Source organism: Phascolarctos cinereus, unplaced genomic scaffold, assembly GCF_003287225.1.
Source record: "Phascolarctos cinereus isolate Bilbo 61053 unplaced genomic scaffold, phaCin_HiC Scaffold_4;HRSCAF=312, whole genome shotgun sequence".
NCBI lineage: Eukaryota > Metazoa > Chordata > Mammalia > Diprotodontia > Phascolarctidae > Phascolarctos > Phascolarctos cinereus.
This window is the reverse complement of record NW_027555847.1, coordinates 264,278,415-264,305,850: the sequence shown is the minus strand read 5'-3', so window position 1 is coordinate 264,305,850 and position 27,436 is coordinate 264,278,415. Positions and strand designations below refer to the sequence as shown.

The 27,436-nt window shown below is 38.6% G+C and overlaps 1 protein-coding gene across 4 annotated transcripts in view; it reads left to right on the top strand.

Moving 5' to 3' along the window:
• Positions 1–27,436, top strand: part of PAX5 (paired box 5) — a 354,065-nt gene that overhangs the window by 20,045 nt on the left and 306,584 nt on the right. For all 4 annotated transcript variants that reach the window (XM_078153035.1, XM_021004585.2, XM_021004586.2 and 1 more), the window contains exons 2-5: positions 2,134–2,299; positions 5,853–6,050; positions 13,139–13,203; positions 17,928–18,056. In XM_078153035.1, coding sequence (XP_078009161.1) covers positions 2,134–2,299; positions 5,853–6,050; positions 13,139–13,203; positions 17,928–18,056 — 558 coding nt within the window. The remainder of the gene's footprint in view (positions 1–2,133; positions 2,300–5,852; positions 6,051–13,138; positions 13,204–17,927; positions 18,057–27,436) is intronic.

Sequence of the window (27,436 nt, the reverse complement as noted above, 5' to 3'; positions counted from 1 at the left end):
AACTTAAGGCATTTCTTTATTTTGACTACCTTGATTTGATTTTTCCAAGTAGAGGAGATGTAGGGAAAAGAAAATATTTCTCAGCAAAGAGCTCTTCTTACAACATTTCTTTTTTTTTTCCTTAATATATATTATTAGAGGTAGTGAGGGTGAGGAACAGTGGGAAAAGAACTGAACTGGTAGTCAGAAGACCTGGGTCTACTCTCTTCACCACTAATGTGCTGTATGATCTGGGGGCAAACCTTGGATTTGTTTTCTTCTCTGTAAAATTGAGGCCAAGGAGGGGAAGATTAGATATTCTCTAAGGCACTTCATCCCTCTGAGACTCTTCCCTTTCTATTCTCCTCTCCCCTTTCCCTGGGCCTCCCCCCTCCAACTTGCCCTTTCTCCTTACCCTTTTCTTTCTTTGCCCTCTCTTCCTTCTTTCTGATTCTTCTCTTCCTTTCTTATTAATTTTTCTTCCTCCATTTCTCTCTTTTTACCTTTTCCTCTTTCTAATTTTAATCAATGGTTCTAACACTTAGTACTGAGTTTCTTCCTCCTCTGCACAAATAGAACCTGTGCTTCCCTATAAACTGACAATGGAAATCTCCTATGTAATAGTTCTACAGCATTTAGGAAGATCCGAACGTGCTGGGCTTGTTGCATTATAGGAAGTTAAATCTTAACAGGTTTTCACTGTTACTGAAAATAGCCAACTCACTTATGTAGCTGCAAACCTCAATACCATAAAGTAAGGAATGTGGGGAACTGGAATTCTGAGTCTTTTTTTATTGCCCTGAGTGCTTTCCCTCAAAAGAGACTATCCAAGTCTTTGTCATGATCAAAAACTAACCTGAAGGGGCAAAAGTCTTTCGGTTTAATTCATTTTAACTCTGTTATATTTTCTGCAGTCTCAATTGCTACATGTATAGAAAAATGGATCTTTGTAGATTTGATATAATTTTCATGCCTTTTAGTCATGTACAAAGTGCACTGGAAGGATTTAGCTCCCACTCTCTGCCCCTTGTCCTACCCATTTGGAACTCACCAAATTTAAATCATTCAGTCTAAATCTCGTTTGGAAACTCCTAAACAACTACTTTGTTGAAGAAAATAAATTCTGAAACTGTCAATAAACGTTGGTGAATGGCAGCTGTCTCTGCCTTCCCAGGTATTAGAAATAGAATATTTATTCCATTCATGATACTTTCTGACAATTTCAGAAGACATTTCTCAAGTCAGACAGTTTTGAGTTAGGGTAAAATAGTTACACTGAACTCACCAAAGAGTATCTTCAGTAACTTAGACCTATTTTGTTTTGGAAAGCAATAGAGGCGCTTTTGCCTCCATGACTTAGTCTGCTCTATCTGTTCTGTAAATCGAGGGTATTGCCTCCTCCTCTTGTTTCTGTGCTGACAATGATGCTTGTTACTGCTGTTATTTGTTTTCTATCTCAATGCTCGGTGACATAAGTTGTTTGGCTGATTAACAATTTCGAGCTTAATTATATTTCTCAGTTGCTGCAAGGGGTCACTCTGTACTCTCTTCATCTAGTGGGGTCCCCATTTTACATCATTTGTATATTTCACCTTGCTAAAGGTGAACAGTGCAAATCGGCCCAAGAAAGAATGATATACTGGACTCTTCCAGACATTCACATTTTATTTGTGTGAAGCATAATATTCTCCTACAAGGTTCACTATAAATTACGATGGTAAAATCATTCCACAACAGTTTTACCTTTCCCCTTGATTAAGTTAACTGATTGTTGGGGGTGGTGGGAGATGGAGATATTCCTTTATAACAAATGTCAATGAAGTAGAACAGAATGTATAGTATATAAAGGAAATCTCCCCTTCCCTCTCATTTACTTTGCATTCTCTAAGAGGCCAAATGTTATGTCTGAACCATATAATTTTAAACAGCCATGAATGAGCCATTTGAAATAAAGATTCTTTTAACAAGCAAATATGTGAATTTTCATCTTATTTCTGTGTTGAATATTGAAAGTCCTCTTTAAAAAAAAGTACAGGCAGCCATTCCCAAGGAAATGCTGAATGGCAAAGAGGAACATGATTTCAGAGTACTTACTGTATGATTAAGATCAATTTTTCTTTCCTGTTTTCCCCTTCTTTTTCTACTATGTTTCAGGACATGGAGGAGTGAATCAATTAGGGGGGGTTTTTGTAAATGGCCGTCCCCTCCCTGATGTAGTCCGCCAAAGGATTGTGGAACTTGCCCATCAAGGTGTGAGACCCTGTGACATCTCCAGGCAGCTTCGGGTCAGCCATGGTTGTGTCAGCAAAATTCTCGGCAGGTAAAGGCTGGAGAATCTCACCTCAATTAATTTCCTTAGTAAAAGAAACGAAGTGGTGCCCTCCAAAATGAAATGAGATAAATAACAGAAAATGGAAACAAGAGGAAATGAAGGAAATTTCATTCAGAATTGTCCAGCAATTCCCAATCCCTATTTTTGTTTTTATCTGAATAATTTATTGTCCATTCTGAATCACACAGAAGTGTACTAGTATGTGAAATGAGTGAAGTAGAAAAGACATTTGGTTTTCAGAATGCCTGGAAAATCATTCTGAAGACTAGGGGAGCAGAGGGCTCCTGTGAATTTCTTCTACTCTTCTTAGGTGAATCAAGAGACACAGATGTTTGTGTTGTTGCCTAATGCAAAATGAAAAACCACAAGTTCTAAAATCATTCAAAGAAAGTGTTTTTTGCTTTTAAAGAATATATATGTTTTTTAAAACAGAGTCCCCATTCACTATGTCATTTGCAGTCAATCTATGGGTGAACTTTTATGAAATCTGTGAGTGCTGTTCTTTTAAGGCTTTTTATTTTACTTGAAGTAGAACGTATCCCCAAAGAGATCCCAAAACATACCAAGCAAAACCACTCAGTTTCCCTAAATTTGATATTTGAAAACTGCCATTTTTTTCTGACAGAGTCTTAGAAGTGCTATGAAATATCAGGTATGTTCATGAACATTAAGTCTTATTGTTCTAAATTTTTATTTTACTTAAGAAAAGAATAGATGTGCTTAACTTCTCCAATTGACTATTTGATTTATGTTGTGAACCATTCTTGCCATTAGTTTTAAGTCTTTCTCTTCCTATTTCAGAAAAAAGATTAAAAAATGTAGTTTCACATGCATTATAGTTTGAAAATTGTATCTGAACTGGTAGTTTAAAAAATCATGAGTCAATTATTTTTTAGCTCATAAAATTGATGTTTTCCTTATATAATCTCTTGGTTTGAAAAAAATTTTTTGGTTTTAGTAGCTGTCAAGGAAATGACCTATTGGCAAGTGGAATGATTTCCCTGACTTTAGCCAAACCATACTTCGGTGTTTCTTTGAAGCTTGGTACCTTTGCCCCTCTGTTTCACTCTTCCCATTTGCCCAGTTCCTAGTCTCCAAATCTGATGAGTCTTGTTGGTCTTTATTTCTGGAAATAGCATTTAATGAAGTTTGGGGGAGAGAAAGGGGTAAAGGGGTGAGAGAGAGAGAGAGAGAGAGAGAGAGAGAGAGAGAGAGAGAGAAAGAGAGAGAGATCCTTTGTTTTCACTGAGATATTTTCCATGAGCCTACATTTTATTTAATATTAGAGACCTTTACACAACATGATCCCAAAGCTTCCCCAATGTAAATAGCAACTCCTCCATTTGGAGACATGGGTTGTCTTGTTATGTTCACTCACTATTGCCCCCAGCATCGGGGTAGGGCTAATATGTAAGCAATTACTTTTCTGATCAGCGACACTGTTTAACTCCTTTGGCTTCTTACTGTTTGAATAGATTTATCATTAGACGTAGTTGTGCTATGAAGTTAACAGCTGCTATGGAGCTTTGTCACTTAAGTTGTCAACAATAAATTGGAATTTCATAGCTCATTATTTTCATAACTAATAACCACAGTGGACAAAATGTCATTCTAATTAGAATTGCCTTTTAAGAAACAACTTCAGTCCTAAAATAATATGACTGAAAATTTCTGAATTGTGATCATTGAATCCATAGATTATTTTGTTACCAGAAAATGAAAAGGATAGTGCAGTAGGAGAGAAATTGTCATCTGGCAAAATATTCAACACTGGATCCTTTTAGGAGACATTAAAAGAAAGACAAGTAGAACCCCAACTGGGCTGATATGTACAATGCCAGCACATCCCTGTGAAAGGGGAAGCATTTCCATCATTCATCTATGGGTCTGGGCTGTACAACACCAGGCACCTGATGTTTCAAGTAGTTGCAGCTTGCTTAGGGCCTGGGGACTATGTGAAATTGACACAGAGAACTTACTTTCCTCTTCAACGTATAGCCTACATTGAGCACCTTCAGAGACCCCAGACATTTTGGTGTTAGGTTGGCACCTGTGGTCCATATCTATAGTTCTTGAAACCCTAAAGTCCTGTAAATTCAGGGTTGAGATAGTTTTTGTTTGACTCCTAAGAGCCTTCACTAATATCTATCAGAAGGTAGTTAGAAATGATGGGTGGTGACGATTTGATATGTTCCAGTGGCTTGTCTGGGCTAAAATTAATGATGTCCTTTTATGGATTCACTGCCCAGTATTGTCTTCAGATAATATGCCAGAGTTCGGAAAGAAACAACCATCTCTAGTCATGGTAGACTCATGGGACCAAAGGAACATGATTCCATATCAGGGAAATAAAAAGGCTGAAAATAGATGACTCTTGTATGGTCCTGGGGATCATAATAATAGGTCTCTGATTTGGATTCAGATGTTTTTACATTATTTTTTTTGTTCCCGGATGCAAAAATTACTGGATAAGAAATGGTTTCTTGGGTAATATTTTAAAACTGGGAGTTACTAATTAAAATTTGCCAGTAAGTGCAGAATGAGGAAACAGCTTGATTTTTCTATCCAGTCTTTGTCATGTGGTTGAAATTTGGAAAGGGGGCAATTTCCTGAATAACAAAATTTCAATCTCCCTGCCACCCCTCCAGATTAATTTAATGTTTGTATAACATTTGCCAACTCATATCTTAAGCAGACCTATCAGGATTTGGACTTTGATTATATTTCTTTAAATTTAATCAGCTTGATAATTGATTTTTTTTTCCTGCAGACTTTGTCTATAGTAGTAGACACAGACTTCATTTATTTAAACATTCCAAATTTTTATTCATTTGCTTTTTTCAAAAATTTCAATTTTTTTATAGTTTTATTTTAGCTTAATATGTGCAGTGGCAGGAGGCTGCTCTCTCTAGAGAACAACATGGAGGAAAATATACTTAGATTTTTTTAGAACATTGTAGGAACAGATTGAACAATAATGTTAACTGATTCTTTCCAACAAAAATTTGTTTTTTTTTCAACAAATTTCCTTTCACTAATATTTGCCATACAGCTAACCCCCCCACCGTATTTCAATTAATAAAGAAGGGACTGCAGAATGAAATTGTCCCTAGAAATTATAATTTGCTGCGTGAGAGCTTACTGTACCCAGTTGTGATTTATTTTTGTTTTTGTTTTTACCATTGCTTCTGATTAATAACACACATTTGTAGTTAATTTTGGATCCAAGCAGACCCTTTAATCTTACTCCGAATCTATAACTTGACATTATAGGAAAAAAATTTTTTTACATCATGGTATGTTTTCAATTAATGCAAGTTAATCTGTTCCAAGAGGGGAAGTACCGGTGGTATAACAGAATTTCAGATCATAGGATTCAGGGATGATTTTCAAGGGAGGATTCATCTGCTTCTACATTCGTCTGTATTTTCTACTTCCTCTATGTTGAGTATCATCTTATTTTGTGACAAAAATCAGCTTTTCTTGATTTCTGCCGGTTTCTTATAACTAAGCAATTTTCCCCTCTCCATCTTTGTTACAGGTATTATGAGACTGGGAGTATCAAGCCTGGGGTGATTGGAGGGTCAAAACCAAAGGTCGCCACACCCAAAGTTGTAGAAAAGATCGCAGAATATAAACGCCAAAACCCTACCATGTTTGCCTGGGAAATCAGAGATAGGCTTTTAGCAGAGAGAGTGTGTGACAATGACACCGTGCCCAGTGTCAGCTCAATTAACAGGTAAAGATTTGTGGGGGAGGGTCTTCGGTTTGGGAGTGGGGAGATAGTGTATCAATGTTCAAATGAGATATAATGGAGCAGGGATACAGTTTGATGGGTAGCTTATCCTAAAACGGAAGATCTGCCTTAGTCTTACTTTACAAATGGCTTTTTTCATATTGGTTTTTTGGGACCACTAATAATGTAAAACAAAGAACCAGGGCTGTGCTGGGGGTGTATTTGACCCTTTTCTTCCCTTTCCAAGAGGATGTATCCCCTTCAGATGTTAGCAGTGGATGTGCACTGTCAGGGAGAGGGGAACCATTTTGATGCTCTGCCGAGGCTATTTGAGATTTCTCCAGGCCTAGACAATACCTCTGCTGTTCATTTCCCTAGCTCCTTGGGAACAAAGACAACTCAGAGTGTGCTGGGCTGGGCTGGATTTTCTTTTTTAACATTGGTTGTGTCGATCAATCTCTGTTTGTCAAGCTGAGACCCCAAATGTAAAACAATGAGTATAAAATAATCAGACTTGAGATGGAGCCAGGGGATGGGCTGTAGGACTGAAGCTTTCTGGGATGGGCATGAGTTGTCTCTTTTCCTTATTTGCAAAGGTTATGGGAGCGCTACCTCTCTTTACAGCTTCGGCTTTTCCCCCTCAGAGGAGATAAGTGAGATAACTAACACTGCCCCTCCCCCAAATATACTCAGAAAAGAACCCTTGGCTTGGAAGTAGCCAAAATGGGAACAAAGAAAGTTAAGCTGACTTGTAGGGGAAAGAAATGCCTATCTATTTGACAGGATAAAGGAGTACCAGGGTAAGACCAAATTGTCTCCTTCCATATAACTATCTTCATGATTGTTATTTGTTCATGGTTTGAAAAGACTATTTACTTAGATTGGGTTTTGGGTAGCAGGTGTTCAGTGTTTGAAACCTCACAGTGGCATTGGTTAGCTGTTAAAATAAACCATGGCAAGCTAATGCATATATGGCTAGAAGTACGTAGACCCAGGGATCAAGAACCTTTGTAGGAAGCAAAAATAACATTGGATCTTTCTTGCTTCCATATCAAATTAGGATGTATTTATTAATGATTCCCTCCCTCAACAAAGATATCAGAGGTCCAAAAAAACCCAACAAAGTAGATCTTAGTGGAGAGGCAAAATAATCATAAGATTTAGAGTAGGACATAAAGAGTCATGTAGTTTATCTCCCATTTTTTCAAAGTTGGTGAAACTGCTGTGTAAAGGGTGACTTACTCTTGGTCACACAGACAGTGACAGTCTGGACTCCCAATTAATTCCTAAGACTGGTGCACTTTTTTTCTATTTTTCTGCTACTTCTTCTTGAGAAACAACACACAATTTTTGTGTCTGCTGATGTCATATCCTCCTTGCAGCCTGCTTCCTGCCAAGGGAAAAATCTTTGCAAAATGAGCTGGTTAGGGAAAGCCCAGAGACAACCATAATTCCTATAGGTGATACTGATTTAGGAAAGGGAAATTCCTTCAGCTTCTGGAGTGATATGGAGTCAGAACTTTCAAATTTCAGGTATTTTTAATACAAGTTACTCTAAATGATTTTAATACGGTTGATGTGAACTGTCTGTCTTACATATAGTTTCACGTGGATCATTTTTAGTATATCAGAATTTTTGCCAAGTTTAAAAAATGCTCAAATAATGAATGGATTCAGCTGAGAGAGAGAGAGAGAGAGAGAGAGAGAGAGAGAGAGAGAGAGAGAAAGAGAGAGAGAGAGAACAAAACAAAAACTTAAACTAGGCAGACCTGTTCAGCATCAGAGACAAGAAAGCAAAATTTCTCTTTAAGCAGATTGTGGTGGCCTAATTTTTCTGTCACTCTTGGCCAAGGATAATGTCACTGATGAAGAGAGGATCCCTTTGGTTCCTCATTCATAAGTATATTATATCTTTAAGGTTTTTTTTTGATATATTGTGTTTTCATATAATAGTTACTTTGTCTTTGACTTGAGATTTGCTGATTTTGGGGGTTGTTTTCTTTCCATTTATCTTGTTGAGGTCATTCTCTCGAGATGTATCCTAGTGTAGTGGATGGACATCCGAATTCAGGGTGAGGAATCAGCTCCTGTCTCTGTCACATATTAATTGTGTGACCCTAAGCAAGTCACTGCCTGGACATCTCTCTAAAATGAAACATTGCAGTGCAGGTGCTGACCTGCATTGGGAGGTGGAGTTTCCTCATGGGAAAATCCTTATACTAATAAAATCACGAGTGTGGGCCTTCCCCTGGCCCACCAAAGTGTTTTTAGTTTAAGCATGTATTTCGTGAAGAGTTCTTTATACTAAGAAAAATCACAAGCTGGGTCTCTCCTTCTCTTCCCTCCAAAAGTCACTGTTCTAAGAATGTATTTAAAGACCAGATCTCTTAAACATCTACATTTTAGGATCAAAGGAAAATTCCCCTCACTAGGGCCTAGGGTAAAGTCATAGAATTCCCACTGACTGAATTTGGTGTAACTGGATTTGAGGTCACTTGACTCAAAGACTGCAGGATGTAGTGGGGAAAAGCACTAGATATGGGTGTGAACAGACCTAGATTAAGACAATTGCTATGTGAAAGTCATTTAATCTCTGAGTCCATTTCCAATAAATTTGGGACCAAGAATCTTTATAGAACACAATAATGCCGTTGGACCTTTCTCACCTTCATATTAGCTTATGATGCATTTATTAATGAGAAATAATAGATAAATAGATAGATAATGTACTGCTTCCTTCACAGTAATTTTTTAAGGGAATGACTTTTTTAAATTGTAAAGTGGTATAAAAATGAAATTATTATTATGAAATGATTTTAAATCATAATTAAAAGGACATGTTAAATTGCATTCAGCAAATATTTATTGTTGTCCACACACTCCAGAGACTACTGGGCACTGTCCATAAAACTTTGGAAACCCCTGCCTCAACAAATTGATAATTTCATATGAAATCATTAGAAGACAGTACAAGACTGTAAATAATCAAATGTCAAAATGTGTGGTAAAAATTGAATGTAAGTAATAGTAAAAAAAAATCCAAATTTCTGTAGCATCTCAGTCATGTTTTTAGTGCAGTTTTAAACTACACTAAGACTTTTGGGACACATATATACAGCTTGTTAATTAGGTAGCTCATTTGAACTATAAATTTAAAGCCAATATTAAATATTGTAAATCTACAAATTTTTTTGTATGACTGAAATGCCCCAGACATTTGAACAATTGTTATTGTCACTTATATTCAACGTCTACTATATATCTTGACATTCCATGCATGTATATGTGGTTTTTTAATGTTTTCTGAAACATTTCCTTTTTTCCTTTATTGTATTGGAGAACTTTTTTTTTGCTGTTATTTTGTTCTTCAAATATAGAAAGTAGGAGAATGATTGACCTAGAGAGGTATCTTCTCTTATTGAGAAGCAATGACATAAAAGGTGAGATCTAATGCAAATATAGAGTGAATAACATTTTTCTAATGATCCTTCCCCTTCTTCCTACTTTGTCCCTGATCACCTCTCCCTGGGGTATTGCAATAACTTTCTAATTGGTTTCTCTGTCTCAAGTGTCTTCCTTCTCCAATTCCTCCTCTACTCAACTGCCAAAGTGATATTCCAAAAACACTTCTGGCCAGGTCATCCCCCCACTCCCATCCCCTAGTTTAAAAGGCTGCAGTGATTCCATTGCCTTTAAGATGACATGCAAATGCCTTCATTTTCCATTTAAAGCCTGTCATAATCTGACCTCAGCTTACATTTTCATCCATGACTCACCTTTACACACTCTTATGTTCTAGCCAAACTGCCCCATTTCTTCTTCATATATGTCATTGTTTTGCCTATCTTCCTGCCTTTGCATGGACCAACTCTTATGGCTGAAATGTACTCCCACCTTACCTCTTAGAATAACTAGTTTCCTTCCGAGTTCTACTTAAATGACATCTCCTAAATGAGGACTTCTTGATAACCCCAATACTAGTGTCCCTCCAAATTTCTTTCCATGTGTGTGTGTGTGTGTGTGTGTGTGTGTGTGTATTTTATATTCACTTATACAAGAACATTTTACTTCCTCTAATAGAATGTAAGATCTTTGAAGGGATGGAGTAATCTTTCATTTTAGTCTTTCTTTCCCTAGTACCTAGCACAAGTGTCTGGTATTTAGATACTTAGTTGATTGACTGGTTGGGATTTTTTCTTTCCTTTCTCAGTGGAGTGGTTCAGTGGAAAGAGTTCAAGTCTGACCTGGCCACCAAACTGTGAGCCTGGAGCAATTGATTTTACCTAAAAGAGCCTCACTTTCTTTATCTGTAAAATGGTGGGATGTTTGCACTAATGAAGTAGATCATTTAGCTCTAAATCTAAATTTAAATATGATTCTATGATCTACATGATATTTGAGGGGTAATCTTTTACTTTGAATTAAACCTGAAATTCTCTTCCCATCTTCCCCTCCTCTTCCTCCACTCCAGGCCACTGCTGGGAAAGGGTGGAGGGGAAATGTGTTTTTGGCATCCTGAATTGAAACTCAGAATGCGTTTGCTCACATAAACAATGTTTAAAATGATGGTTTTCTCTTTCTCTTTCACTTCCCTCTACCTAACCCTAGAAATTCATTTGTGCATGTATAAAGCCTTTCAAATGCTTCCCTACTTTATCAATTCTTGTAATTACAAAAGGGGAAAATTTGAATAATCACAAGTGTCTATAATACCTAACATACTTTCAAGTTCTAAGCCTGAGATTTCAAATGGATTTAACATCTGAATAGGCTTTATCGATATATGAGCAAATGAGTTAACATATGTAAAGTGCTTTGTGAGCTTTAAAGCGTAATATAAATGCTATTATTATTATATATGATTTTTGGTGTGTGGCAAAGGGGAGTATATTTCCTTTAAGGGTTGTGGAAAAAACACTGAACTTAGGGTTAGGAGACTAGCATCCTATTGCTGGCTCTGCCATGGGTTAAGTGTGTGACTCTGAAACTCTCTGGGCCTCAGTTTTCTTATCTGTAAAATGATGGTGTCCTATTAGACGATTATTAAGGTCCCTGACATCTCTAATATTCTATGATATTTGTATAGTGTCAGGTAGTGTGCCAATATTCTACAAAATAATGAATGCTAATGTCAATTTAGTTTTCATTAGACCTAATTTAGAGTATATACTGTGTGCTCTTCTCATGTGAATATTTTGAAAATAATTTATATTTGTTAATATTTCTATCATAGTTGATTAGTTTTCTTATTAAAGTCTTCTCTGCTGCAGCTCCTCATTGTAACAATGGTCTGCCCATTCCTTTCTGGCTCTACAGAGTGAATGCTTACATCTCTTTGTGGAAAATGATTATAGGATCATAGATTTTGATCTGGGAGAGACTTCAGAGATCTATTTTGACCCCCTTATTTAAAAAAAAAAGGTTCCTTGGACTAGCCCTGTGATTTCATCAGTGTAAGGAACTCCTGGGGAGAAAGCTCCATCACCATTACAGAACCACACCTCACCTATAACTTACATGTTAGGAAGTTGTCCGGGCCGCTGAAAGCTTAAATAAGGTAACTATAGTACACAGTCAGTGTATGTCAGAGCAGGACTTGGTGCTACGCTTTCCTTACTCCAGGAAGTAAGCCCTTTCTCCATTATGCCACACTCCAAACCTCCTCATTTTATAGACTAGAAATTGTGGCTCAGAGATGATGTGATGTGACCAAGTCCACACAGTTTTTCTCTTTGGCTCCCACAAATTCCATTTCCTTCGTGCAAGCCCCAAAGGACAATTTGTGCAATCACGTTGTCTGAGCATTCCTAAGTCAGGACATTATTGCTTCGATCACTCAGTCAACAATGTGGATTGGATGTCCAATGTGTCCAGATCATTTCATGGTTTCTCAAAGTCAGAGGTGGGGTGTTCCAAGCTAAAATGATACAGTCATTATGTGATGTCCACCTTTCTCAAAGTTGTGTTCAGCTGCGTCCAACTCTTCCTGAGCCCATTTGGGGTTTTCTTAGTGAAGATACCAGAGTGGTTTGCCATTTCCTTCTCCAGCTCATTTTAGAGATGAGGAAACTGAGGCAAACAGAATTAAGCGACTTGCCCAGGGTCAAACAGCCAGTAAATGTTTCAGGCCAAATTTGAACTCAGGCAGAGGAGTCTTCCTGATTCCAAGCCCAGTACTCTAGCTGCCCCTCTCAAAGTTTAGGCTCCTGCAAACAGAAACCTCTGGCAGCTTCGCCTATTATTGTCACAAATGGTAGTCTAGGGACTCAAAAAGAAGTTTTCCTATGAGGCTAGCATTTTATCATCTCTAACATTAAATAAATGGAATTGTAGTAAAGCAGATTGATTTTGATTTATTGAACAACAAAACAAGAGAATAGTTATTCTATAGTCAGGTCTCTGCAGATGACACCACAGATCCATGAAGAATTTGCAAATGTTATGACATATCCACTTCCAGTTTATGGTGTGGTTCTGTAGTCCTTACATAGGCAGGACACTCAATAACAATAGTCCAGAGTTGCAGAGGTAGGACTGTAATTTCCCATATTGGAGAAAACAAATGTGTTGTTCCACCTAGAATCATAGACTGTTAGTCCTTAGAAGTCATCTACTCTGACTTCCCCATTTAACCTGTGAGGAAACTGAGTCTCACAGAGGGGCATGATTGGTACAAGGTAGTATCATGGCCTAGTATCTGGGCTTGTTCTTGTTGGAGTACATGGTGTTTTTTTTTTTTTTCAATAGACACCAAGACAGATTTTTTTTTTTGTCACTGCAAATTCATTCATTATGTTTTGGGATGCTTCTTCTATCTACTACATGCATGTATCACTTGATTGACTCTCCCTCCCTTGGTTTGGATGCTTTTCCTAGTGTATTTAATCCTGGTCTTTCCATCCGCCTTTCTGTCAGTCTTAAAGGGAAGGTGTAAGAAAATATAATCATTAATAATGAGGCCTTGTGATTGAACTGAAATAATTTCTGGGTTCCTTCATGTTGATTGTTTACTTATTCCAGTGGGTTCTCTTTGCTTCTCTGTCATGCCTGATAGTAAGTGGTCCTTTTTTTCCCCAAAAAATTACATTCAGGATCATCCGGACAAAGGTACAGCAGCCACCCAACCAGCAGGTCCCAGCTTCCAGTCACAGCATAGGTAAGAGGAACTTTTTTTTTAAAGATTAAAAAAATGGAATCAAAATATTCTAAAGAACTTTTAATCATTCTTATGGACAGATAATTCTACATAAAACAGTTCAGCACACGTACTAATGTGACTCCTTTGTCATTCTCCAAGGGCTGAACATGGTAAATGAATTTTATAAATACTGCTAAAAGGTTTTGAATTTTACTGATTATTATGATAAATAGCTTTCACCATGAGACAGAAAATTGAAATCTAAGCCAAAAAAAAAAAAAAAGAAACACACTAATGGGGGTCTATAGAATGTCAGATAATTAAAGTAATAAATCAAGAAAGGGATACTTATTCATAACATTTTCTGCATCATTAGTCAGTAAGTAGTTTTGAATGTGTTTTTTTCTTCTATCAACCAACCATTCCATAATTCTTTGTGCACTTGCAGTCTTGAGTGAAGAGGTAGCAAAACTTTTCGAACTTTCTTTTCCTTTCTTCTTCCAATCTAATTTAGATGCAGGCTGACTGCATTCAGTGAGGACTGATCGTTCTTTGATGGGCTTCAGAGACTTTTGCAGGTTAAGATTGATGAACATTGATTAGGGAATGGGACAGTTATTAGTGTGGGACCATGTTAACTGTGACTTTATTTTCTCAGAGACTCACCTTCACTCCAACTCCTGTACGAGAAAAATAGTTTTCCTTCATTTTAAGTAAATCCAAATGAGACAAAAAGGACATCTTAAAAATATTTATTTTTTTGGGAGGGTCAATAATATGTTTACATAAACAGGTAGTAAAAAACTAAATTTGTTCTCCTTTCTGGGTCAGTACAAAGCAAAAGACTGGTCAGTTCTAATTAATTTGGATCTTTGAGTTCTTAAACTTCTCTACCTTTATCAGCTCTGCTTTGAATACATTTGGGATGATGTGTAGTGGGAGTCCTCCCAATTGTGAAAAGAAAAATGAGTTGCCTGCTAAGAGATCCTGGTTGGGACTCTACTCCAGTCTTCTACTATTACAGTTGGCACAACACAAAAAATGTAGTTTGTGGTTGTTCTAAAGACAATTGTTAAAATATGTTTTTGCCATTGGTCCAGATGAATACCAATACCTTCTACCAAAACAACATGTTTTGTCATGGAATCTCAAAGCACTTTCCAAGTGCGGTTTGTCTCTGGCCAGCTGCAGTGGGAACACAAAAATAGTCTTGGGGGTAATTGATGGGTGTCAAGGAGGTGATCCCGTTGGACTTCTGATGATGCAGAGAAAGGTTTCTGGAGCCAGTGAAGGTATGGAGTTTCTGTGATCTCCACTGTCATGGCACACCTGAGTCAATAGCATTTCTCACTGCTACAGGTATTAATTCCCCTATGTCTGACATTCTAAGTCTCCCAGGAACAGAATGAAGTTGATGTTGGCAATTATCTGGTCAATTTAGGCTGTATAGACAGCCAATTCAGATGTCTTCTCCTGGTCTTCCTGTGAGGTCCATTACTCACTTCTTCCACTTACGAGTGGGTGGGGAGAATGCATGGGACTGCAGAAGGCAGAATGTCTTATTGGATTGTGGGGATAGAATATTGGCCTTGGAGTCAGGAAGCCCTGGGTTCAAATCTCACCTCTGACACTTGCTAGCCATGTAATAATAACTAACATTTATTTGGTTAAATGCAATAGATATTTCATGTGTTATCTACAACATTAGACAGACCTGTAATTTCATCAGTATAGAGAACTATGAATGAGGACACTCCCTGTACCTTTGCAGATTGGTCTGTCTGTGGTCTGCAACTTGGTGAATAATATGGGGGCACTGAAAGGTTGGGATTTGCCCAGGGTTACACATCCAGTATGTGTCAGAGGTGAGACTTGAACCCAGATTTTCTTGACTCTGAGATGAGCTCTCTATTCACTTTAATATCATGCTGCTTCTCAAAAAAAAAAAGTAAAATTATAATGTCCTGTATACTTGATCTCCATGTTGTAGGAGGCAAATGTCATTTCAACTATGTTACAGACATAGAAATGGAATTGAACTAGAATATGATGTAGAAGGGCTAATTTATCATTCCAGCACAACGAAACAGACCATTCTCTGGTACTTAGGAAACAGTTTTGGTATTTAAGGAAATACCTTAAACTTCTTCTTCTTCTCTTTAAAAATCTTCCTTGGCACTTAGGAAAAGATACCTTGCACAATGTAGGTGCTCAATACTATTTTGTGGCACCTGAATGATATTCAAGCTGCTGTGTCAGTTGTTTTTTTTCTTTTCTGTGTAATCCTGGGCAAGTCACTTAAATCTGTTTGACTTAGTTTCCTCATCTGTAAAATGAACTACAGAAGGAAATGGCAAACCACTTCAGTATCTTTGCCAAGAAAACTCCAAATGACATCACTAAGAGTCGGATATGACTAAAACAACTGAAAACAAAAACAATGTCGGTTTATAGGATCAGAGATCACTAAAGTAGAGCTCAAAAGTAGCTCAGAGACCTTCCAGTCCAACCTTCTTGTTTTCCAGCTAAGGATAGTAAGGCCCAGGGAGACTAAGCAACTTTGCTTAAGGTTACTCAGGTAGTAAGCATAAGAGGTGGGATTTGAACCCGTGTTCCCTAACTCTCCTGTGCTCCTTCTACAGTACGACATTGCCTCCCTCTAGTGTCTGACACTGACAAAGACTTTATTTCACCTTTTCATTCCAAACAGGATACTTAAATACTGTACCTATAAGAGTGACAGTTCAACAAACATTTATTATTATTTATATTATAATCACACTGATTATTATTTATATTTATTTAGATATTATATTTTTATAACAATATAATATATTATGATCATGGTAATCATATTATAATATAATGTAATTATTATTGTAAATACTCATTAGGTACCAGGCACTGTACTAAGCTCAAGAGACAGAACCTATCCTCAAAGAGCTTACATTCTAATAGAGGAAAGACAATATGTAAACAGAAGCTGAAAAGAGGATTGGGGAGGGGTGAAAGAAGGTATTCAAGGAGTCATGGTGGAGAAAAAAGTCCTGAGAGTCAGGAGCAGAGCTGGGAAGGAATAAAGGAGTGAACATGGATGACTTGGGAATTTCCTTAAAATGAAGGTTCCAGGACGAATTGACCAATCGGAGGAAGGGCTGAAGAAGCAAGCAAATTGGCCTTTTGTCCTTTCATTCCCTTGGTTGTTAATGTAATTCAACTGGCCTATAGGCAAATTTACACTTTAAAATAGTAACAACGTTCAAAGGCTGTCAGGATTACGGTAGAAAAAGCAGGATTATAAACAGATTGTACAGTTGACGTATATTGTAATTCTTAGGACAATGGAAGCTCTGTGTTGGGAGTGTCATAGAATCATATACAGAATGTGAATATTAGAACTGGAAGGAACTTTAGCACTCATCTGGCCCCTACCTTTTATTTTTAAAGATGAGGAAATAGATGCCCAGAGAGGTGAGATGTCTTGACCAAAGTCACATAGTTAATGGCAGAGTCAAGATTTGAACTCAGTTCTCTTGATCCCCAGTCCAATGCTCTTTTCACTATCAAATATGTTAAACTTAGAGGTGGAAGTAAAGTACGTTGATGAAAAACCAAAACCAAAACCTTGATTTTGAAGGCCTGAATCCAGGACGTCATCAACATCAGGCACTCCCTCCAGTGGTTCAGAGCCCAACCATTGCGTGACTTCTCATTCTGTTCAGAGGCTCATTGGTCACAAGAAAGGACTAGATAGATCCAGAGCTGGAAGGGTCATTGGGTCCAACCCTCTCATTTTACAGATGAGGGAACTGGGAGGCAGAGAAGTTAAGTGACTTGCCCAAGGTCACACAGCTAGTAAATGACAGTCAGGATCTTAATTACTGAATTAAGTCCTCTGACTTCAAATCCTTCACACTTTCCTCCATACTATACTGTCAGTTCACATCATCTCTAAATAATACATGAAAGATCCACCTAACGAATTGCTATCCTTGCTCTGGTTCTTTTAAAATAAGTATCCGTGAATTTTAAAAAGCTTGTATACAAAGGCTCGATGAGACTGTGATGTCACAAGATTGTGCAAACTCAATTTCCACACCCCACCCCTCCTTTTAGGGCATGTTTGCAGTTTTGCCTGTTAGAATCAGGGTAATCCGTAGTGGGGATCAGGATGAAACCCACTCTTTGGCACCCCACTCCCAATCCCTTTTACCTAACATTTATATCCAGGTGAAATCAGGTTTACCGGGAGGGTGGAGAAAGTCTTTGCAGGACGGAGCAAGAGATATCGAAGTCACAAAAGGAAGAGCTTGCAGCAGGTTACAAAATCCATTTATCTTCCTCAGTTAGTCCTAGTCCTGCATGGGTGGGGCTGAGACGGATTAGGAAAGATTTGAGGGGAGAGGTAGGAATAGCTGCCAATTGTGTTGATTGCATGGACGCGAGAACCTCATCTACATATCCTACCAATCAGCCCTAGGCTGCTTAAGATACCTATTCCCCTTGCGTGGCATCTGGGGCAAATCAACCTCTTTGGTTTGCCAGACTTTAGCAACGGCTCGGTGTATACATTCAGATTATTTCTTTCAAGGGCTAGGGCAAGGGAAAGAAGATGGCTAACTCCTAGTGACCGTGACGCTTACAGTGTCATACTAGTGGTCTCTCTGAGGCACTCTGCAGCTCTAAATTTTATGAACCTCTCTCATAGCTTTATTTTTTGTGACAATTTGACTTTATTTCAGTCTCCACAGGCTCTGTGACCCAAGTGTCTTCAGCAAGTACCGATTCAGCTGGCTCCTCCTACTCCATTAGTGGAATTCTGGGAATTACATCTCCTAGCGCTGAAACCAACAAACGCAAAAGAGAGGAAGGTAAATGATCATTGTTTCTGGGGCATCGCTGCGCATCACATCAGAGTCACAAACTGAGTTCGCAGTCATGCCCCTTGCGATACAATCACTCTTCTTTCAGATCTGCACCTGGTGTTTTTGTGTATATTGCAATTATAGGCTATATACCTGCTCTAATGTCTTAGGAAAATTTGAGCGATTCATCCACCTGCAAACATGTGGGTGATAGTTTCCAATTAACAATTTCTGGTAAGGGCAAAGATGCAAGTTGAAATGGAAAAACTTCCTTTTTCATTTGATTGAATACATTAACACATGAATAGGGACAGAGTCTCCTTTCCCTTTTAAAAGATAATGCTTTGAGCATTATCTAGGTGAAAAGTACCTAGAGGTTATGGTGACCCTTTAGTACGAGAAGAGATGTTGCTAGGTGCATACATTAATATGTTATTAACTATCCTGGAGGTTTCATATTCTTTTAGTCCAGAAAAAAATTGAAATTCCAAATGCATGAGTAGCACTCTTTATTACTATTGTAAAATATTAAACTTTTTTTTTAAAGGCTTTGATGGAGTCAATTCATAGAAAGGTCTCAATGTTGGTATCATCAGTCTTGTGGCAGCCACTAGAACCAAAGGGGTGCCAAGTAGTAATGTGCTGGGGAGATCTTTAAAAAATGATACACAAAGTCTTGTGAGAGATTTTTGGGGAAAACAGTTCATTTCTCTGACAAAGTGGGAGTGAAAGAACATTTTAATTTTTGCTTTTTACCCCTTTAAAGAAGTGCTGCCAAAGAAAAGCCATTATTTTCAGGAACATGGGGGAGGGAACCCCTTACTATCATATAGAGGCATAGGCTCATTTATGACTCAATTCATCTTAGGAGTGACTTAGTATTGATGTTGATAATAATAATAACCTTCTATTCATAGCCCTTAAGTAATTTTTAGTTGGTTTCATGAGTGTGGAGGAACTCCCAGCATGGACACTCCATCCACCAAAACAGATTGGCAACTAGTCTGTAATTTAGAAGCTTGCTTGGGTCACTTCCAGTGACTTGCCTTTCATCATTTAGTTATTCCATAGCAGAGGCAGAACTTTCTAACTCCTCTGCCAGTCCTCTATCCATCACACAATACTACTTCTCATCCATTCCTTCATGATATCAGCATCGATTTTCAAACTCCCTTGTTTATTAAAAAATAATAACAATAATTTATGTGACAACTGTGGAGCGACTAGGATCCCTTGTCTCAAAGAGAGTGGCCACCTTAACTAAGGTCTTTTTTTCCCCTCTTGATAAGATAGGCAGCTCTAATTGACACTAATGGGATTGAGAGAAGGAATAACTCCTTAGGAGTTAGTAAAACCCTGGTCAGGAAAAGGAGGGGGGAACCCTACAGTAGTCTGAAACCTGAAAGCAATTGATTCAATTATTCTGCTCTTCAGTTCAATTCCCTTTCTAGAATATTTGTAAGGAATGTATATGCACATGCACACATGCTTAAATACTTAAGATCAATAACTAGAAAACTGAGTCTACGACAGCAGATTGTTCCACATTGTGAGTGATACTGGGGAGTTGCTTGATGCTGTGAAGTGTACTCATGACTTTTGGTGGCTTCCTCTCCTCTCTTACTTTTTAACAGATGTCACTAGTCTTTAACCCAGTGGGTTGCTTGCATGGTAGCAACAGGGGCAAACCAAACCAGACAGCCTCAATTGGTTAATATGGCTGAAGGTGTCATTTTTTTTCTCCTGTTGTAATAGGGACTAAGAACAGATGTGTCTTAGTAGGGGACCGGTTGCTCCCACTAACAGTAGAAGGACATGTGATGAGAGGCTGACACAGAGGCAGGGGGTGCTTCGGTAGTAAGTTTTTGAAGGCAGGCTTGGATTCTGACCCATATGCAGACAGACACATAGATAATGGTCCGCACAGCTGTGGCTTGCAGGTTGGGGGATTATAGCTTGTATTGGGTTCTGGCAAGAGAGGTTATTGCTCTGCAGGATGTAGGCACAATCTTCAGCATATGCCAAGGTGAATGGGGGGCAATCAGTCCCTTCCCACCTCCAAATTTTGTACCATACTAAAAAGCTCCTTGCTCCCCTTTTAATGAAGAAATAAAACAACACACACTTGTGTCCTTGTTTTACTTTCTTTCAGTAATATAATAAATACGGATTCAGGCTTTCAGTGGCCCAGTCTTGATGAGGATAATTGTCTTTGGCTCCCTCTATTCTGCTATCTCCAGCCCCCCAAACTGCCCCCCCCAATGTGTGCTTTTTATTCTCTGCAGGGGGCAAGTCTTCTCCAGACTTGTGTAGTCCCACACTGACTGCAAGGCAAGGATGTCTATGGGGAAAGAGAGCATGTGACTGATGAGTCTTTGTACTTTTATACCTTAGGTCCTAGATTCTTAAGCTGCAGTCTGAGAACCTGTGGTTATTGTGATGGTGAGGCAGTCGGGGTTAAGTGACTTGCCCAGGGTCACACAGCTAGTAAGTGTAATGTGTCGGAGGCCAGATTTGAACTCAGGTCCTCCTGACTCCAGGGCTGGTGTGAGAACCTGTTTTCAAAAATATATTTTGATAACTATATTTCACTTAATAGTATTTTATCTTTTTCCAATTACATGTAAAGATAGTTTTCAACATTCACTTTTTCAAGATTTTGAGTTCCAAATTTTTTCTTCCTCCTCTCCTCTCCCCTCCCCAAGATGGCAATTAGATATAGACTATAAATTTAAAAAAATAATTGATTTATTTATATTTAGTTTTCAACAGTCACTTCCATAAGGTTTTGAGTTTTAAATTTCCTCCCCCTTCTTCTCCTCCCCCTTCCCCAAGGCAGCATGTAATCTGATATAGGCTCTACTTATACATTCATGTTAAATATATTTTCACATTAGTCATGATGTAAAGAAGATTAGAACTAATGGGAGGAACCATGAGAAAGAAGAACCAAAATAATATAACAAAAGAAAAGGAGAACAAATAGTATGCATCCATCTGCATTCAGGCTCCATAGTTCTTTGGATGTGGATAGCATTTTCCATTGTGAGTCTTTTGGAGTTGTCTTAGATCCTTGTGTTGCTGAGAAGAGCTAAGTCTGATATAGGCTAAACATGTACAACCATATTAAACATCATGATAGCTGTATTTCAACATAATTGATTTTCTTTGTAATCCTATATATTTTATCCTATACATTTGAAAACATTCTGAGAAGGGGTCCATGGCTTCACCAGACTGCCTAAGGGGTCCAGGACACACAAAAAAGGTTAAGAACCACTGCTTCAGGGGTCTATTTTGAGAGCAGTATACTGTGCTGTGGGTCTCAGTTGTCCTCATCTACAAAATGAGGAAGAATGACTAAGATGATCACTGAAGTCCATTCCAGTTATAACATCGTGTGATTCTGCGAATTTATGTATCTGTGGATTTGGGGGCTGGCCAGAGAGGCAGACAGCTCAGGAATTTAGGAACTCAATCTGTGACAGTTCAAACATTAATGTTCAGTGAATGTTCAGCATGGGCATATTTCCCATTGACGACATGGATAGGGAAAAGAGCTCTGGTGAAGAATAAAGAACTAGCCAGTTAATGTAATAATAATAATAATGATGATAACAAGAGCAACAACGACAACAAACGTTTGTTTAGCCTTTCTACGTGCCAGGCGCTGTGCCAACTACTTTATAATAATGTCTTGTCTGATCCTCACAACAGCCCTGGGAGGCAGGAGCTGTGATTATCTTCACTTTTCCCCTTCAGGCCCAAACTGGAGAAGTCTTTGGGTAGGTTTCTCCGTTAGAGTCCTACTCCTGTGCTTCATTTTGGTCTGGAGATGACTCTAGGTTCTGGAAGGCTATGTGCAAGGTCAGGCAGGTCCTGATGACTTTGAGTCCAGGCCTGGCGATCGCTCTATCTTTTCTGCTGGCTAGTTTAATTAAGCTTGACCCTAGAGGATAAATTATTTGTATCCACAACAACTGGTGAAAGTCAGTCCTTAAGAAGTATTAAGTGCTTATGTGCTAGGTATGTGGGCTAAGTACTAGTGACAAGAAAGAATTATAGAAACAAGGCCCTGCCCTCAAGGAGCATACATTCTAATAGGGGAGACCATGTGTAGATAACTATGTACCATTTAACCACCTTTGCTAAAGCAAATGAGTTGCTAAAGCAAGGAAATATCACGTGCTTTAGGGCTAGGGTGGGTCCAAAAGGAGAGCCTCCATGAAGAAAAAGGCCCAAACATGCAGAGGAGAGGGAGATAGCATGTTTCTCTCATGGACACAGGGCAACAGTGGTGGTGACAGGAACAGGGCAGTTTGATGATGGCAGCTCAGCAGTTTACATCCTTAATCCCATGATTCCAGGGAGATTCAACAAAGGAGCAAGAAACAAGGTATAAAATGCCTTTTTTTTTAATAGTGGCTGCTCCCTCAGGAGTTGGAAGCTGAAAAAAAAAGCAGATACTCTCCATAGAATGGGAAGGACCCAGTGATCCTTGTCTCCTTTCCCTGCCTGACTTCAGCTGAGTAAGACTAGAATCCCTTTCTAAATATTTTCTTTTATTCTGCTAAAGACTGCTAATCTCATTTCTTTGACTGACCTCAACTCATTTCTCATAGACACCCGTGGTTGGCTACCACACCTGTGCATTTCTTTGCGTCCCTTTGCTTGTGGGAGCTGTATCCCAACACATGACTGAAATTTCAACCTGAACTTGCTGTTGTTAGAGAATTCCCTTGTCTCTACCTAAGGACATAATCATGAGGGGTTAATATATTTCATGACTGCACTCCTGAGGGCAGAATTATTATGAATTCATGCTTTCAAGTCTGCTCCCATTGAACCAGGAGACGATTCAATTGTTTTGTCAAGTATTTCTAGAGTTTGATTTGCTAAGAGTAGCATGGTCCTTGAGCTCCATAGCTACACAAACTATATACGAGAGTAGAAGGAAGATAATAATAATAACAATAATAACTAATATTTACAACATTTACTATGTGCCAAGGACTGTGCTAAGCATTTTGTAATTATTATCTCATTTGATCCTCACAACAACCCCGGGAGGTAGGTGCTATTACTACCCCCATTTTAGAGATGAGGAAATTGAGGCAAACAGAGGTTAGGTGATTTGTCTAGAGTTACCCAGCTAGTAAGAGTCTGGCCTGAGCAGGGAAGGCACTAGCAGCTAGGGGGCACTAGGAAAGACCTCCAGCAGAATATGGGACTTGAGCTGAGCTTTGAAGGAAGCCAGAGGAACCAAGATGTGGAGGTCAAGTACATTCCAGGCACAGGGCACAGACAGTGAGGAACACATCCACCAAGGTAGTTGAATCATAGAGTACATGGAAGGAAGTCAAGTATAAGAAGACTAGAAATGTAGGAAGGGGCCAAAGGAGTTTATATCTGATGTTGGAGCTCATGGGGGATGAGGATGGTGACATTGTCAGACCTATGCTTTGAAAATAGCCCCTTAACAGATGAATGGAGGATGGATTGGAGTGGAGAAAGACTTGAGGCAGAAAGACTGAAGGTCAGGAATTAAGAGTTTGTTGAATATTGCAATAATCCAGGTGAGAGGTGATGAGGGCCTGAACTGTGGCAGACAAAGCTCCTTGCGGATCTATAGGAAGGAATGATTTGTAATTAGCCAATCAATTTTTTTTATATGTTAAGAAGGAACTTATAAAGTGCCAGAAAGCAGTTTATCCTTTTAGGTAAGTAAATGTCCTCTTGCAGTCTCGTTTACACAATTTATTTGATTAGAAAACTCTTTTTTCCCCACTGTAACTACAAGTAAACTTCAGTCTATCCCTGTCAAAATTGTCACAAATTGCAAATTAACAGAATCTGAATTAATGAGGCTTTGCTCTATCCAGCCAGGAGTGAAAGGAAGAGTTTAATTTCCTTCTGTGCAATCTAAGGAAGAGCCGAGACCTTGAAAAACTACTACTGAGAGAAGGCTGATGGAGCTGAGAAATAACATTTTAATAAACGATTGTGCATGCTATGTTTGTTTACTGCTAGCCAGTCTAACTTCCCTTGGATCGTTGGGGGAGGGGGACAGTACAGAATTGGAAGACTCCTCCAAGTAGGGGTAGTGTGCAGATAGTTTTCTCTGTTGACTGGTTTGAGACTTGGGAGTTTGTCTTTCTTTTAGCGGAGACTGTTTGAACAGGACATGCACACAAGCTCCCTTCTTGATTCCTGCCGACCACCTGCTGTAGCTTCAGCTCAGCCGTGCACATGTCAGGAAGTGACCTTCATCCCCAGAGCACCAAGAAGGGAGCTGAGGCACTGCACTTGACTGAAATCAGGAAGGGCCACTTTGGGCATGTCCTGTTCAATCCTGTCACACTCAGAGGAAGGCAAACTTCCAATTCCCAAACCATCCTTCAGAGAGAACTGATTGCACCAATGAGTGTGAAACTTACCCAACTATTAGTGGGAGTCTTCAAATTCCTTGACACAATTATCCTTCCTCTCCTTCACAATAATCCAAAGGAGGCTAGGCTGAGTAGCAGTGAACAGGCATAGTCAATAAAAAAAGAACACAGGATTTGAAGTCAGAGGACCTGGGTTCATACAACATGTGTGTATGAGCATAAGGCACTATGCCAGGCGTAGGTATTACAGGCATTACACCAAAAAAAGCACCTCCCTACCTTCATGAAATTTGATAGCTAGGTGGATACCACTTGGGCTTCAGACACTAACTAGCTGTCTGACCCTGGGCAAGTCAATTAACCTCCACTTGCCTAATTTTTCTCATCTGTAAAATGGGAATAATAATTATATAATAATAATAATAATGATAACTCCTATCTCCCAGGGTTGTTGTGAGGATCAAATAATATAATAATTGTAAAGCACTTAGCACAATGTTCAAATAATATAATAATTGTAAAGCACTTAGCACAATGTTTAGTACGTAGTAAGCACTCTGTAAATGTTAGTTATTATTATTATTATTTTATATTATCTTTAGTCCAAATTTTGATTCTGCTATCCCCAGTATGATCTCATGCAAATCATTTGATGTTTTCACACTTTTCCTCTCCTGTTTCTGTAAATGGAGGAGGTTTGACTACATGATCTCTAAGAAAACTCGGGTAACCTGTATTGGCAATTCAGGAAATAATAATAATAATAACAACAACCCTGAAAGCTGGCCACTTGGGCTCTGGTGTTGCCAAGGATTGAGTTAATATGTTGGCCAGGGTGACGTAGCTGCTCCTATGCATCCAAGAGACAGATGACATGGTCTAGGGTTATAAGCAGATATTTTTGGGTACCACTGTGATGATCAGATTGACACAGAGGGCAGTAGAACAAGTGGCCCTCCTTCATGCTCTGTTATCCAAAAAAAAAAAAAAGACAAGATACATTGGAGAGCATCAGAAAAACTGTCAGGCCTGCAGGCAATCTTTCGGTACAAAGGGTTTGTTGAGTCATTTCAGTCATATCTGACTCTCCATGACCCCACTTGGGATTTTTTTGGTAAAGGTACTTGAGCGGTTTGCCATTTCCTTCTCCTGCTCATTTTACAGATGAGGAAACTGAGGCAAACAGGGTTAAGTGACTTGCCTAGGGTTATACAGCTAGTAAATGTCTGAGGCTGGGTTTGAACTCAGATCCTCCAGTGCTCTGCACAACCTAGCTGCCCATAGCACAGAGAGTACTGACCACTAAAAGAGGCAAACTTTCAATGTGCACAAACCACATTAAAGGTGCGAATGTTTTTGTAATATGACAGTACTACCACTTAACAAAATTGAAAACATTTTATCAAGTTATAGGCAAGGACTTCATACTGCTTTTTTGTCAGTGATAGCCTCATCTCCAAGGCACCTAACAATATATTGTAGATTAATGCAGGACAATCATATGAAATCAAAAACCAGATTAGATGAAATAAGAATGGAAACTGGGAAGTTGCCGTGATGAATACTCATACTGGCATGATAAGCTTTCGGAATAAGCAGAAGAAATTAAAACCACATGGGAGCAAATTGTTCCTGCTATTATCCTGTTTATTCTTGAATTTGCTCCATAAATACTTTCAGTAAGTCTACAAAAGACGAGCAGTCATTGTATCCACCGGTACAAGAATCCTAGCTGGGGCAGCTGGGTGGCACAGTGGATAGAGCACGTGGCTTAGAATGAGGAGGAGTCCTCTATCTGCTTCAAATCTGGCCTGAGACACTTACTAGGTGTGTACCCCAGGCAAGTCACTTAACCCTGTTTGCCTCAGTTTCCTCACCTGTGAAATGAGCTGGAAAAGGAAATGGCAAACCTATACGTCATATATCTCTGCCAAGAAAACCGCAGAAGGGGTCACAAAGAGTCAGCTGTGACCAAAATGACTGAACAATAACAAAACAAGAGTCCAAAGAACATTAAACATAGCAACAACAATAATAACATGGCATCTTAGATAGAGTACTAGAGTTGGAATTAGGAAAACTTGAGTTTGAATCCTATTCTAGCTGTGTGAACAATGGTCATCTCTCAAAGCTTCATTTTCCCTATTTGTAAATAAGAGATAATAATAGCACCTCCCTCAAGGGGGTGTTGTGAGAAACAAATGTGCGCTGTAGAAATTTTAGCCACTATCATTTATAGTGAGATAGGGACTCGTTCTTAGGCCGTTTCTAGTTGAATCCCATTGAAAAGGTGAAAAGAATGTGATAACATCTATTTTATATATATATATATATATATATATATATATATATATATATATATATATATATATATATATATAATACATATATACACATGTACGTAAATACACACACACACATATTCAGCTACACAATGTAATACATTTATACATCACAGAATGGAGTAGGATGACCAAGAGTGAGGAAACCACTTTCTGCAAGTACGGTAATGTCTGTTAAAGGGATTCACATTTGTTTAAGGAAAAGATACTCAGGCCATTTGCCTGCCATCTCCTAAGAATCTGTGAAGTTTTTTGCTTTCTCTTTTATCTTAGTTTCAGTCTTGGATTATTCTTCCAGCTAACAGATCCAGAGATAATTTGAGATTTACATTTTGATCACTACCCATTTAATTTCTCTTGGCTTCCTCCTCTGTAAAAATAGCTAGCATTTCATATGATGCTTTAAGGTTTGTGAAGCACTTTACACATATTATTGCTATTATTCTCAGCTTTACAGATGAGGAAACTGAGGCTGGGAGGTGAAGACATGTGGCCCAGGGCCACGTAGCAAGTAAGTGTCTCAGTCAGGATTAGAACCCAAGGTCTTTCTGACTTCAATCCTGTACTTTATCCACTGTGTACTTGGTTTCCTGTAGAATGAAGAAATTGATGCAATCACAGAATCTTAGAGTTGGAATTCTTGGAGGTCATCTAG